This window comes from Myotis nattereri (assembly GCF_964212035.1).
Source record: "Myotis nattereri genome assembly, chromosome: 3".
Taxonomy (NCBI): Eukaryota; Metazoa; Chordata; class Mammalia; order Chiroptera; family Vespertilionidae; genus Myotis; species Myotis nattereri.
Window position 1 is genome coordinate 198706664 of NC_138077.1, and position 14805 is coordinate 198721468.

General features: G+C 42.9%; 1 protein-coding gene and 1 long non-coding RNA gene across 2 annotated transcripts in view; both read right to left on the reverse strand.

Annotated features, from left to right (window-relative positions):
* Window positions 1-410: 410 nt before the first annotated feature.
* LOC308517263 lies at window positions 411-3660 on the reverse strand. The gene is made up of 3 exons (XR_013995820.1): window positions 3565-3660; window positions 2191-2223; window positions 411-1458 (listed from the first exon to the last, which is right to left on the reverse strand). It is a non-coding gene; the product is annotated as an uncharacterized lncRNA (long non-coding RNA).
* Window positions 3661-5989: 2329 nt separating this feature from the next.
* LOC308516756 (mediator of RNA polymerase II transcription subunit 18) overlaps window positions 5990-14805 on the reverse strand; it is a 105275-nt gene continuing 96459 nt past the window's right edge. The window contains exons 10-14 of the mRNA XM_081087844.1: window positions 14489-14544; window positions 12769-12830; window positions 10661-10798; window positions 9998-10074; window positions 5990-8098 (exon numbers count right to left, since the gene is read on the reverse strand). Coding sequence (XP_080943970.1) covers window positions 8083-8098; window positions 9998-10074; window positions 10661-10798; window positions 12769-12830; window positions 14489-14544 — 349 coding nt within the window. The 3' untranslated portion in view covers window positions 5990-8082. The remainder of the gene's footprint in view (window positions 8099-9997; window positions 10075-10660; window positions 10799-12768; window positions 12831-14488; window positions 14545-14805) is intronic.

Here is a 14805-nt window from a genome sequence, read left to right on the forward strand (position 1 = left end):
CTACAAGGCTGGCAGTCTGTACAAGGGCTTGACAAAGCTTCCATTGTGACCCAACCTCACATCACCCATGGCAGTGGTCTTCCAGGCTTAAGGGCTTGCTACTTGGACACCAGTTGTCTAGGTTTGACTAGCCTAACAGCAGTGGGATTGTAACATTCCTAACAAATCTTGTAGTTGCTAATGTAGGTGAAACATTACCCAGATTTTAAATTTTAACCAGGTATCCAACTACTTAATGAAAATGAGATCTAGCCAGGGAATCATATAAAGCTAAATACAAAGAGCACAAGACAAAAGCTTAGGGTCTTTAGGGTGCAACTAATCAGGCATTAATTGCTATAGCACTCCATTATGGAACACTATCTTTGGCTATCACACACTCCTATATGAAAAAAGAAACCACACTAGTAAGTATATAGTCACCTTTATTATAATTCACAAATACATAAGGATTTTAAAAAACATTTAGACTTACATGGGCTTCTGTTCATTTAGCTATGCAATTAGAAAACCAACTTTGAGGATAAAAAAAAACACAAAGTATCATTTTAGTTTCATTTTTTTGCATCACACATTCTGACAGGTTTTCTGGGCCTTTTCAAGGACCAATACTGTCTCAATAAAGCCGCCCAGCCCTAGCCAGTTTGGCTGCGAGTAGAGCGTAGGCTGAAGAGTCCCAGGTTTGATTCTGGTCAAGGGCATGTACCTCGGGTGCAACCAATAGATGTTTCTCTGGCCCTGACCTGTTTGGCTCAGCGGATAGAGCGTCGGCCTGTGGACTGAAGGGTCCTGGGTTCGATTCCGGTCAGGGGCATGTGCCTCGGTTGCGGGCAATATCCCCAGTGGGAGGTGTGCAGGAGGCAGCTGATCAATGTTTCTCACTCTATCCCTCTCCCTTCCGCTCTGTGTAAAAAAAAAAAAAAAAAAAAAAAAAAAAAAAAAAAAAAAAAAATCAATAAAATATATTAAAAGAAAAAAGGCCAAAACCGGTTTGGCTCAGTGGATAGAGCATCGGCCTGTGGACTGAAAGATCCCAGGTTCGATTCTGGTCAAGGGCATGTACCTGGGTTGCGGGCACATCCCCAGTAGATGTGCAGGAGGCAGCTGATCGATGTTTCTCTCTCAACGATGTTTCTAACTCTATCTCTCTCCCTTCCTCTCTGTAAAAAATCAATAAAATATATTTAACAAAAAGAAAAGAAAAAAGAAAAATATACTCTGGTGAGGATTAAAAAATAAAAAAAAGCTGCCAATGCTCAGTGCCTTCTGTAATGACATAAATTTCAATGGGCCATCCTATTAGTCTAACAGTTAATACAGATCTGGGAATGACAGAATTTGCATTTAATTTTCCTTTTACTCCAAAGGGCAGCTACTTATCCTCCAAAAGCAGCCATCACTTTAGAGGAATCCAAAAAGCATTAACTGCCAAAATGGTGAGGTGGCTCCTCTTCTTTCCTAAATAAAAACAAAAAATGATTAGAATCACAGACTCTTAAATTTAAAAATTTCACATTTTAGCGTACAAGATGTTTCCTGCATGGTTTGTCTCCTCAGTCATTGTCCACAGGACTCTGAGAAGCTGTAGGAATATGCAGGCGCAGACTCAAGGCCCAGCTTTCTCTCCAACGTTGTGGAAAGGGACTGTACATCACGGGGCAGAGCCCTCCGCTCCCCTGCGCCACCTGGACAGAGCCCGGGGAGAGTGACCTCCCGGGGTATCCACGTTGGGAGCGTCTGATAATCAATTACAAACAGTAGTAATTACAGTACAGCTAAACAGCATCACCCCTCAAAACTTCTTAGATTTTTATTACATACGAGAGGCCTGATGCACAAAATTTGTGCAAGAGTAGGCCTTCCTCCTTTGCCCACGCACACCCCATCCCTAGCTTAGTCCAAGGAGGTCCGGTCTGATTAGCATATTATGCTTTTATTATTACAGATCACACTACATGCAGTTGTTGGTTCAGTAACTGTTTTTAATCAATTTCAAACAAGTCATTACTATGTACTATTTCACGATTTACTTCATCAGTTATTCCTTGTTGAAGGCGTATGCAGACAAATATGCCCAGCTTCAACTCCAGTATCATGAAAAGGGTCTGTGCATGAGACCAAACCCTATCTCCTGTGGATGGACTGTAAGGGGCAAAACCGATAAGCCAAAAGCAATTCAGATGTACTTACCCAAATCAAGTTATTTAGAATCTTGACCGAAGGCTGCAAAACAAGGTAAAGAGCTTAATTCAGCAGTACAGTAAAGCTGGTTAAAGCAAAAAATTCACTTCTGATCAACCTATATCCAGATAGGAAGCTCCAGAGCAGCAATTGTCAACCTTTTTCACCTCATGCAGCACAAATTACTAAAACTGCAGCACACAAAAAAATATGTATTTTACCGACCTGCCAAAACAGGTAGCATTTTTAAATATAGGTTTTTATCGATTTCAGGAAGATAGAAATATCAATGAGAATCATGGATAGACTGTCTCCTGCACGCGCCCACCCTCCCAATTGGCCATGTGCCCCGACCCTCTGGTTCATGGGTCAATGCTCAACCCTGAGCCAGGCCAGGCCAAAGGTAAAATTTCAATTGATTCACACCAATTTCTGTGTTGGATGTTGATTTTAAATTTGACAATCCAAGGGAAAAGAGGTCAGTGCCCATGACTAAACTGGCAGGTTTTCAATTTCGTGCAGCACACCGGTTGAAAATCGCTGTTCTAGAGAGATGTTTCCTGCATGGTTTGTCTCCTCAGTCATCGTCCACAGGACTCTGAGAAGCTGTAGGAATATGCAGGCGCAGACTCTAGGCCCGGCTTTCTCTCCAACGTTGTGGAAAGGGACTGTACATCACGGGGCAGAGCCCTCCGCTCCCCTGCGCCACCTGGACAGAGCCCGGGGAGAGTGACCTCCCGGGGTGTCCACGTTGGTCACTACACTTAGATTCAGACTACGGTGCTAGAAATCCCACCCAGCGACAGCGATACCTAAATCCCCCCAAAGTCGTCAAAACTCGAGTTCAAGACTGGCCAGAAGTCCTGCCAGGAACCTAAGTTCACTTTCAGCCGGGCGCCGCAAACACACATCTAGAAACAACAGCCATCAGCGCGCTCCCAGAGAAACGGCAACTGCAGAGCCTTTCAGGCAGCAGTTAACCTTTCCATCTTTAAACCGGCCTCCAGCCGTGAAATTACCCCAAATGTTACACTGGCAGCACTAAGAGCCATCGGTTTCGAAATCAGGACTCACACGCGGGAGGGGCCAGGAATAAAATATCCTGTGTGCAACTCCCCCGAGGGCAACGCGGCTCCCGGGAGGAAGGGCAACGACTGGGCGGGGTGGCTGCGTTCCCGGCGTCCCGGCGCGCAGGGTGCAGGTCGGCGCGCGCGCGCGCGCCCCAGCCCCAGCCGCCCAGCCCCTCCGCGCGGAATAAGGTAGTTGGCACGGACGCCGTCGAAACCAGCCCTTCTAAGTAGCACCGTTTCCACCGGAAAGGCCGGCTGGCGGGATCGGGCACTAGAGCTGAAGCTGACAAACCAGGGGGATACACACACTTACCACACACCACGAACGCTGAGCAAAGGTCTCCCCCTAAAAGGCTGAGCGACTGCGAGGCGTCCGTATTTATACCTTTTGAAGCGAGCGGATATGTCTACTGCGCCTGCGCCCCGCCATGCGCAGTCAGCGTATCGGCAATTCGCTAGATTAAGCCCCACCCCCAGAGGATTCTCGCGATACGAGAGCCTTCACGCGCGACTTTGCTGAGGAACGTAAATTACAGAAGTTACGTACGTAGGCGGGTACGTTTCCAATGGCAAAGTTACCGTTCTACCCTCGGTTCACGCCGTCTGGGGAATGTGCTGTTAAACTCGTCAGAAGTAGCTTTGGTGTCATAACTATGCAAAATAGAAAAAGACATCTAGAAAAACGCGAGAAGTCTAAAAAGTGGTTGCATCTGCCCTGCACACTGAAATAGACATTTGACAAATGCGTCGGTAAAGATGACGAGTGCTCGTACGCGAACTGGTTAAACTTCAAAGCCTCTTATGCACAACTACGGGAATATACTGTTGAACTGTACACTTACAAATGGTTAAAATGGTAACGTTTATGTTAAGTACATTTTAACACATACATCGCTAATCTAAAGACTTAGGCAAGTAAAGAATTCCGAAGATATATATTGCAGTAAGATGTTACAAATGGGATAGAATTTCGGATATGGTGTTAGGTGAATAAATGTTAAATGGACATAGAGCGATCACAGCTGGACTCTAACGAGTAGAAATATTTATGGTGTTCCTTCTAGAAGATGTTTGTGCTGGGTGGTTTACATACATTCTTTACTGTCACAGCAATTCTAAGACATTGGAATTATTACCCAAACTTTAAGATGCAAACAGGACCAGAGCAGTGGTTCTCAAACTGTAGTTGCTAGACCCTGGGGTCTCTGAGACTCTTTTGGGGGTCCTTGAGGTCAAAACTATTTCATAATAATGCTTTCTTTGCCTTTTTCACCGTGTTGACTCTGCACTGATGTAAAATGAAATAGTGGGTAAACTTGGCTGGTGCCTCAGTATGTTTCAAGGCCTTGTCATCAAACTGTACTGGTTGTAGTGTTTTTCATTATCAAAGATATACAGTATTTTATTTTTAAAATATATTTTTATTGATTGCAGAGAGGAAGGGAGAGGGAGAGAGAGATGGAAACATCAATGATGAGAGAGAATCATTGACTGGCTGCCTCCTGCACACCCCCTACTGGGGATTGAGCCCACAACCTGGGCATGTGCCTTTGACCGGAATCGAACCCAGGACCCTTCAGTCCACAGGCTGATGCTCTATCCACTGAGACAAACCAGCCAGGGCTGGACTTCCCCTTTTTGATAGTGGTTTTCCAAACCTCTCACTCTACTACAGTCCTCCCTCTCCTGGGATATAGAAATCTAAATCCATAAGAACTCTAAACTCATTTATTGTTTCAGCCAACACTGGGCAATGAGCACAGGCAACAATGCTTAACCTCAACAAGAGGGTAATGGCAACTGAGGCCTCTTTGGAGGACTTGAAGGAAAATCTGGGAGCAGGTGGAACCCAATGACATGAGCTCTGACTCATGGTTTCTTTAAATCCCGGGTAAAGGGTGGTGGACTAACCAAGGCCAGTCTCTGAAGTGACAAGTAGAAAGTGAGTCACTGGTGAGGCCACCATGAATGAAACTGGGCTGCTAGCCAGAGAGGAGTATACGAAATATGACCTGTCTTATTGTGATGCCAGCCTGTGGTCTAATATATGGTCCATACAGAGTAATCCTTATAGGGATGATTGGGATGCAATTGCTTGTCCTCGAATATATGCAGAGTGGTCACACGATGTGCTTTGACCTTGGGGAAGCAACTTCCTAGGTTCTTTGCTGGTAAAATGAGTCTACTTCTACTTACTTCCCAGACTAGGGGTGGGATAAATAGGATAAAGGACCGAGAGCAGTACCTGGTACATACTATGGGGTTCACAGTTGGCTTTCCTCTCTGCAGCCTATTCTTTTTCTGTATGTGTGCATTCATAAACATGACTGCGTATCTCTGGCTACACTTAATGTTCTTTTTTTCTTTAATATACCTTTACTGATTCCAGAGAGGAAGGGAGTAGGATAGAGAGATAGACACATCAATGAGAGAGAATCACTGATCGGCTGCCTCCTGCACATCCCCTACTGGGGATCGAGCCCACAACCCAGGCATGTGCTCTTGGCCAGAATCGAACTTGGGACCCTTCAATCTGCAGGCTGACACTCTATCCACTGCACCAAACCGGCTAGGGCTACACTTAATGTTCTTCCTATTATCTTTTTCCCCTCATCTACTTCTCACTGAGGCTGTCTAGCAGTATTTTAGGTATCATTTTTAAGGAGGCTTAAATCTTTTGGAATAAGGTAGAATATAAAATAAACACTTCATACCAGAATAGTATAGTTGTTTTTTTTAAATTCTAAAATACTTTAATAATTAATGTTGGTAGGAAGACTGATATACAATGCAATTACTTATTTTACAAGATTCTGTACATCAGGGAAGCATTTTAAAGTACAATACATCAGACTTTTATTTCTTCTATACATTATGACTGTAAATTGTTACTTACAAGGAAAGGACACAAAATCCTTTATATTTATATGTATATATATAAAAATCACCTGAAAAGACTTGACCCCCAAAGTATCTTGTTTCAAAAGAACATGAATGAGATGAAAGATGAATTAGATTTTCTTGGTGGCACATAGAAAGCAAACAAGAAGCTCAGGAAATCAAATCCTATTTCAAGCTTGGCACATTAAGGGAAAGAAAGGCAGTAAAGGGTTTGAAAATGTCATCTTAAGCCACAGAGAATTCTGACATAAGCCAAGTAATCTCCAAACCAACAAGACAGAAAAGTTAGAAGTCAAGTTAGCAGTTAATGTGTTCCCACCTTATATACAGACCTCTGACAACACTGTGGAGCTGTCTCTTATCTTTCCCCCATACCACAGGTTAATTAGTTTCAAGGAGATGTGAACCCAGTATATTTCCATAGCCATAAAGCATTTGACAGTCACTGAGAAATCCAATACCTCCTATTACCCATACAGAGAGAGAACACTACTTTTAAGGTCACTTTAGCGTTTTGTCTTAACATGATATTCTGACTTCACCAAATCTTACATGACATAAAGGAGAAAAAAGGAAAAATCTACTGAAAGATTACATACAGAACAATGGGGACTGCAGAAGAAATCTATAAAACAGCCACAATTTCCTGAACATTAAAAAGAGAAAGCTACATTCATTAGTTAACTAGAAACTATTTTTTTTCTTCCATTAAGTGTGGATAGGAATTAGAGGGAAACAGTGAGGCTGTAAGGTTTTCAATAAAAATTCAAAGAAAGCAACTGAATCTTGTTTTAGGAAATCATATTAATATATATTACAAAAGGGGGTGGGGGCTAAGCCAATGGCCAGGCACCGACTCCACTGGCTCCAGCTTGGAAGAGTAGGGATGAGTGAGGTGGAAGCTGCCAGAGCGGCAGCAGGAGGACAGACATCTGTGTGAGGAGGAGAGGAGCAGTGGGTCATGGTTGTGCCCCTCCTAATCGCTTCTCCGAAGACCTGATTTAGCACCCAACAACCCTAGGACTTTGCTATGATTCTGGCTGGACGTGTGGGGGCCAATAGCATGCAACTCCCACAGAGTTGCTACAACTCTGCTTTATGGAGGAGAATGTATCTATTGGGCAAAATGACTTACAGTATCATTTGGTGCAACAAACGGACAACAGCTTTTAACATTTAAGCCATGAGTCAGTTTTCTGCCAAGTTAGCATTAACATAAAGGCGTGTTTTGGTTTTGTGTACAGGAAACACATGCTTTTGCCTTTTCCCAACTTGGAATCTGGTTGCAGGTGAGACTGAACATAAGTTTCCATCACTTCCAGATTAAAATAATAATAAAAAAGGAAGCACTTGACAGATCCTGAGCTGCTTTCAGGCTGTGCCTGCAGAGGACGGTATTGCTGTTACCAGAGGTAAGTGCAAGGCTGACATGCCAGTGTGGAGGAAGCTTCCCCGAGAAGTGGGGGCCCCTTTGCTAGAAGGTGGGGCCCTCTCGGTTTTCCCCCCCACCAACTAGATTCAATGGCTGGAATTTAGCGCCTACACAAGTGGGTCCCACAGCTGGACAGAGCAGGTAAGGCTAATGGTGCGAACTGTGCCTCGGCACAGGTAGTCACATTGGTGTGGTGCAGCCAACAAAACGCGGAACCTGCAAGTGGCCCAGAACGTCTGTGGCTGGGGAGGGAATACCCCTCAAGTACGCTGCAACAGTAAAAGGTTCAAAGCACTGGCAGAGTTCAGTTTTGTTCAAGGCAGCACATGCGAATCCATTCCAGTGAAACGCTACATTCATAGAAGTGCTGTTCACCCCAGAAGACTCAATTCTGGCTGTGCTGGTAAGCGCTGACGTTCCCGCCGTGTCATTCTGGAGACTGAAGCAGCAAAGTAGCCCTGTTTTGGGGGGTTGTTTAGTTCCTCTCAAACTTCAGCATCACGGACGATGGTAGCTAAAACAGGTAATCAAAAAAAGCTGAGTTACCAGATATTATAGATTGCTTTGCTTTTTAAAAAAATATTTTTTATTGATTTCAGAGAGGAAGGGAGAGGGAGAGAGAGATAGAAACATCAATGATGAGAGAGAATCATCGACTGGCTGCCCCCTACTGGGGATCGAGCCCGCAACACAGGCATGTGCCCTTGACTGGAATCGAAGCCGCACCCCTTCAGTCCCCAGGCCGATGCTCTATCCACTGAACCAAACCACCTAGGGCAGTGTGCTATCTTTAGATCTTGTTTTTCCTTGCACTCTAGGCTGAATATTCAACTGTCTCCTAGGCATCTCCTCTTTAATGTGGCACAGACTCGTCAAGCGCAACATAGATAATTTATTTTCCAGTTTGTTTATTGCCTGCCTTTCTCTATTAGAAGCTTGTTAAGAGCAAGGACTTGATCTTGTTTCCTACTACGTTCCGAGTGCCTAGCACTGTATCTATCATGTAGTAGCTGCTCAATAAATATTTTACTGAAGAAATGTCCTAAACTGTTCAACTGCACGCCTTATTGATATCGGAGACCTCAGTAATCACAAGTTAGACATCTGAGTCATTCTGACTACTTCCTTTGATTCATACCTGGAATCAACAGATTGCCAGGCGTTCAGATCTCTCTCCCTTGCACTCTCTCCATCACTTCCCTGCTTTGGGCACGAGGATGCTTGCTATGGCTATTCCAGTTCCTTCCTAACTGCTTTCCTGCTGCTCGTCTCTCCATCCTCCCATTTCACCTTCCACAGTGCCACCAGAGCCTGCTCTGAAATACACACAACGCCAATGTTTCCAATATCCCAGCATAACAGTCAGAGTTCTTCAAAGTGTGGCTGCACCTCATCTTGTGGGTCTCAACTTCATCACACTGTCCCCATGCATCCTCTGCTCCAACTACACTTCCTGTTACCCAGAAACATCTTTTTTTTTTTAAAATATATTTTATTGATTTTTTACAGAAAGGAAGGGAGAGAGATAGAGAGTTAGAAACATCGATCAGCTGCCTCCTGCACATCTCCCACTGGGGATGTGCCCGCAACCCAGGTACATGCCCCTGACCGGAATCGAACCCGGGACCCTTCAGTCCGCAAGCCAACGCTCTATCCACTGAGCCAAACCGGTTTCGGCTACCCAGAAACATCTTGTACTTTCCTACCTCCCATAGCCTTGCTAAAGCTGGTCCTTCTGCTTACAATGTTCCTTTCTTCCTTCTTGTCCAAATCAATTATTTTACACACTCCAAGATCCAGCCTAAATGTCGCCTTCTCTATGACTCTTTCTTTTATTGTTGTACACTATAGTACTTTCTTTAAAAAAAAAGTTATTATTGATTTCAAAGAGGAAGGGAGAGGGAGAGAGACAGACAGAAACATCAGTGATGAGAGAGAATCACTGATTGGGTGCCTCCTTCAAGCCCCCTACTGGGGATTGAGCCCGAAAACCTGGCATGTGCCCTGACCAGGAATTGAACCATGACCTCCTGGTTATGGGTTGACACTCAACCCATGAATCACACCATCTGGGTGTATTCAATACCCAGAATATCTAGGGATGGACCCAGGCATCAGTGTGTATCAGTGTGTATCTAGGGATGGACCCAGGCATTCGGTGTATTCAGTACCCAGTGCCTCCTTCAAGCCCCCTACTGGGGATTGAGCCCGAAAACCTGGCATGTGCCCTGACCAGGAATTGAACCATGACCTCCTGGTTATGGGTTGACACTCAACCCATGAATCACACCATCTGGGAGTATCCTTCTTTTAAACGATGTCATTAGAGTCTTTCCTATCTGAACAACTCTGGTGGTATGTTTGCTTTTTAAGAAATGTTTAGCTCACAGTATTTGGGTCTTTTGGCTCTTACCGTGTAAAATGCTTGCTCTCTTCATGAACCTCCATCTCTGAGCTTTTAAATTCATTTAATTCTTTTCTGATGGCAGCCTGTGGAGAAAAAGTGAAAATGTTTCAGCATTTTCTGTCTGCTATAGTATAGCAGTGGGATTTGCCATCTAGTCTCTATTGTACTTAACTTTGTGAGTCATTGTAACCCTCAGCAGGCAACCCAGAGGGAAGAAAGAAGCCAGGGCAACACATAGGGTGAAACACTGAGCTAATAGCCACTGCCTTCCCTGACACCAATCATCTCATAATAAATTTATAATCTCAGTGAAATCAAAACACTTGGGGAGTTTAAAAGAGATACTATAACTTTTATAGTTTCCACGCATGTAAAAATGCCTTTCCTGTTTAAAAAGTGAAATATGGTAATTACTAAAATATGCTACCCAGACTCTCTCCAACCAACATAATCACCAGTAAAAATATGTCTTATTTCCTTCCAGATTTCTGTACTGGGATGTAACAGGGACTTTCTTCCAGTTTTGGTGGTGGTGGTGGTATCATTAATATAAAGTTTTATATTTTGTAGCTTCGATTATAAATTTAACATTATTATTAAAAATAGAAATTTTGTTTATGTTTTCCTTTCCAGTTAGTGTTTTGCATAAAGAGAGAAAGAGAGACAGACCTTGTCAGCAGGGGTCAGTTTGGTCCAAGGTTTGTCTGCTCGCCGGTCATAATCTTGAGCATCTGTTACCTCCACATATTCATTAAACCTCAGAATCTTCCTGGCAAGGAGTTCGGCCACAGTCGGCCTTTGACTTAGCTGAAAGAAATGGAGCCTCTTAGTTGACTATGCCAAGTCAGGTATCAATCATGCATTCAAATTGCCTCTAATCCAGTGGTTCACCCTTCGCTGTACACTGGAGTCACATAGGGACCTTCAAACACTACTGATGCCTGGGTCCATCCCTAGATATTCTGGGTATTGATACTGTTGTTTTTTTTAAATCCTCACCTGAGGATATTTTTCATTGATTTTTAGAGAGAGTAGAAGGGAAGGTGTGAACCATCGATTGAGAGAAACATTGATGTGAGAGAGACACATTGATTGGTTGCCTCTCAAATGAGCCCTGACCAGGGCAGGGATCGACCTGCAACGTAGGTATATGGCCTTGACTGGAACTGAACCTGGGATCCTTCAGTCCATGGGCCAGTGCTCTACACACTGAGCTAAACAGGATAGGATGAGAGGTTTTTTAAAAATATATATTTTTATTGATTCAGAGAGGAAGGGAGAGGGAGAGATAGATAATCACTGATCGGCTGCCTCCTGGGATGAGCAGGTAACCCGGGCGTGCCCCGACTGGGCATGGAACTGTGACCTTCTGGTTCATAGGTCAATGCTCAACCATTGAGCCACGCTGGCCGGAGGAGAGGTGTTTTTTTTTAAAGCTCCTGAATGCACAGCTAAGCTTGAAAACCACTGCTATAAACAAGTGTAAAGTATTACCAGTGCTTCTCAAACTTTAACATGCATACAAAACACTTGGGGGTCTGGTTAAAATGTGGATTCTGAATAAGCAGGTCTGGCAGGGCCTTAGATTCTGCATCTCTTACAAGGTCCTGGTAATGCCAATGCTGTTGGTCCATGGGCCGTGTTTTGAGAAGCAAAAGGATTAGGGCTATAATCTCACATATAATACATTAGAAAGTGAATATATTTAATATGAAAACAATATCTAGTGGGTAATATTAAGGGTGAATTTCTTTTCAACATGAACGATGTCCAGGACAGCGGATTCTGCAACACATTATGATTTAAGATTGCACCATCAGGTGACCTGCACATTCTGAAGGCAGCGAGTCAGTCCAGCTGTGGCCTCTAGCTACCCTAACTCTATCAAAGATACTTCTAATCTGGGGGAGGGAAGAAATGAGGAAGAAAATGTCTAGATCCCCTCATTCTCTTGTGGATTATTATGTTTAAGAAATATCTAGAGCACTCAGACCAAATCAGAATCTACAGGAGGCAATTACAAACCACTATGGTGAGAAGAAAAGGAAAACAGGTATTAATCCTAGAGCAGTGGTTCTCAACCTTCTGGCCCTTCAAATACAGTTCCTCATGTTGTGACCCAACCATAACATTATTTTTGTTGCTACTTCATAACTGTAAATGTTGCTACTGTTATGAATCATAATGTAAATATCTGATATGCAGGATGGTCTTAGGCGACCTCTGTGAAAGGGTCGTTCGACCGTCAAAGGGGTCGCAACCCACAGGTTGAGAACCGCTGTCCTAGAGCTTTAGAGCTAATAACACACGTCTGGTACAGAAAAGATTCTACCCTAACTGATCTGGGATCAAGGAAAAAATCCTAGTTAGTTTTTCATGCTTTTCAGATATCAATAAGGGTCAGTTCATTCTTTCCCATATTAGAAAATAGCCAGCTTGCCTTGCAGAATTGAATGTTACACAATCCTGTTACCATCTCTATACTTAAACAGATTTTAGAATCTACATCAAAATCCCAGGTCTACCAAATAAAAGGTAAAATTTTATGCATGTACTGAGCACCTTCTTATGCCAGGCTTTCTTTAAAATAGTAAAAGTGAAGGGAAAAGAAAAGCTCTTGATAATGCTGTGTTGTTTTCTATATTTGCATCACGTATTCTATTTCATAGCAACCTATGGCAATTCAAGTCAAGTGATTTCTTTCCAATCAATAAGGTTATTCAAATATAAGACATGCACTCAGGAGACAGACAGAAACCGAACACTGGGCAATGTACCTTTCTAGTGAGCCGACGTTTAATCTCCCGTTTTTCTGCCTGACGATCAGCTTCGTTTTTCGCTACAGTTGACAGTCAGAAACAAAAAAGATTACTTCACAATGGCAACCTGCATATCAAGCTTTTCACTAATTATAGTGCAGGTATTTCTTACAGACTCCAAGTCAGAATAAAACATGAATTTTGGGGAGGCTAACCAAGACAATTTTCTTGTCAACTGGTAGTCTAATACTCAAGAGCAAGGGTAGCAAAAATGGTACCAAGTCCGGATAGTAGCCTATATTTTTACTGCCCGTGAGCTGAGATTGATTTTTACATATTTTTAAAAAGATCTTTCCCCCCCACTGTGCTTTATTTTATTTTAAGGTTAACTTCTACCTCTGTGTTAAATATGTTTTTACTGGTTTTTAGAGAGAGAGGTAGGGAAAGAGAGAGAGAAACACTGATGAGAGAGAAATATCAATCAGCTGCCTCCTGCACACCCCCCACCAGGGATTGAGCTCGAAACTCAGGCATGTGCCGTGAGAATCGAACCAGTGACCTCTTGGTGCCTGGGTCGACGCTCAACCACCGAGCCACACTGGCCGTGTTGGTTTTTTCACATTTTTAAGTGATTATATTTGAATGGTTTGATAAGTACCTAAATAATAGCTTCCTTTTATTTTGGCCTGCAAATCTGAAATTATTTACTCTGTGTCCTTTAAAAAAATCTTTGCATCCCTGGTCAGTGTGGCTCTTTTGGTTGAGCCAACGAAAGGTTGCCTGTTCGAATCCTGGTCAGGTTGTGGGCTCGATCCCTGATAGGTGGCCATCAATGTTTCACTCTCACAGTGATGTTTCTCTCTCCCTCCCCATCCGCCCCCCACCCCCCGCCTCTCTAAACATCGATAAAAAAATCTTTAAAAAAAAAAAAAAGATCTTAAAAAACAACAAAAACCCCTTTTCAGATTCTTGCTCAAAGGTAACCACTTAGAAGGGAGATCACATTAAGTTTTGCGTGATAGGTTTGTAAAGACTCCCACACTTTAAAATTTACTAAGTGATTAAGTTGCATATATCCGAATAGCGATGAGAACAAGGTCAAACTGAGCATGCCCCCAAGTAACCCTATGAAGCCTAATCCTCTTTGGTGTGTGGAGGTTTTTAAGTCCAAATTTCACCCTATAATATGGAAAAATAAATCTGACCTAGATTAGAATGCTGTTTCAGGAAGTTAATTATGTATGGGGAGGGGGAGATAAATACATGGTCCTATTTTGTGACTTTAGAGATATGAAAGTCTAAAGAGATGAAAAAGGCAGCGAGTCTGCTGCCCTTGGAGTTGCTTTGGGCCCCAGCCCTTAGATCACACTAGGAACAGGAAGGCCCCTCCAACTGCGTGGCCACTATTTGCTTCCTTGAAGAAAGAGAAAAGTTGGGCAGCGTCTACCACACACTGTGAAATCCTCCCAAGTGCCCAAGGCAGTCAGTCTCAAGATACTGTAAGAACATTAAAATTTTCTGTAGAATCCCAGTACACTAAGCAATACTATTATGTTACTTGGAAAGAAAGTTTGGGGAACTCTGTTCCTTCAGGGGGAAAGCTACAAAAAGTCCTTCCTGGGCGGGAACACTCTCTCCTTGGCCCTTGCAGAAAATGCTTCTCTTCTCTGTTATATATATTAAAGTTGGAAATATATACAGAAAATCTATACAACTTTATTTTCATAACTGGACTCACGTTGTAGTATATTTCGTTGTTCAAGTTCTTCTGGTGTTGGTCTTTGACTCAGTCGTCTAAAAAGAGATAAATAAGAATATTATCTATGTTAAACCTCTCAATCCTGTTTATAAAGACCTGTTTTGGTCTTAGTTTATATTAGTCCCTACACTGGCAAGAAATCAATAAAATCTCAAACTGTTTTGATATTTCATTTGTTTATCTGATTCACTGTTTATGAAACAAGTTTCACATTGAAAGTGTTCATACAGATGTTACAACATAAAAAGGAATTGTATGTATAAACAGGCGGCCAGAATTCTAGTTCTAGCTCTGAC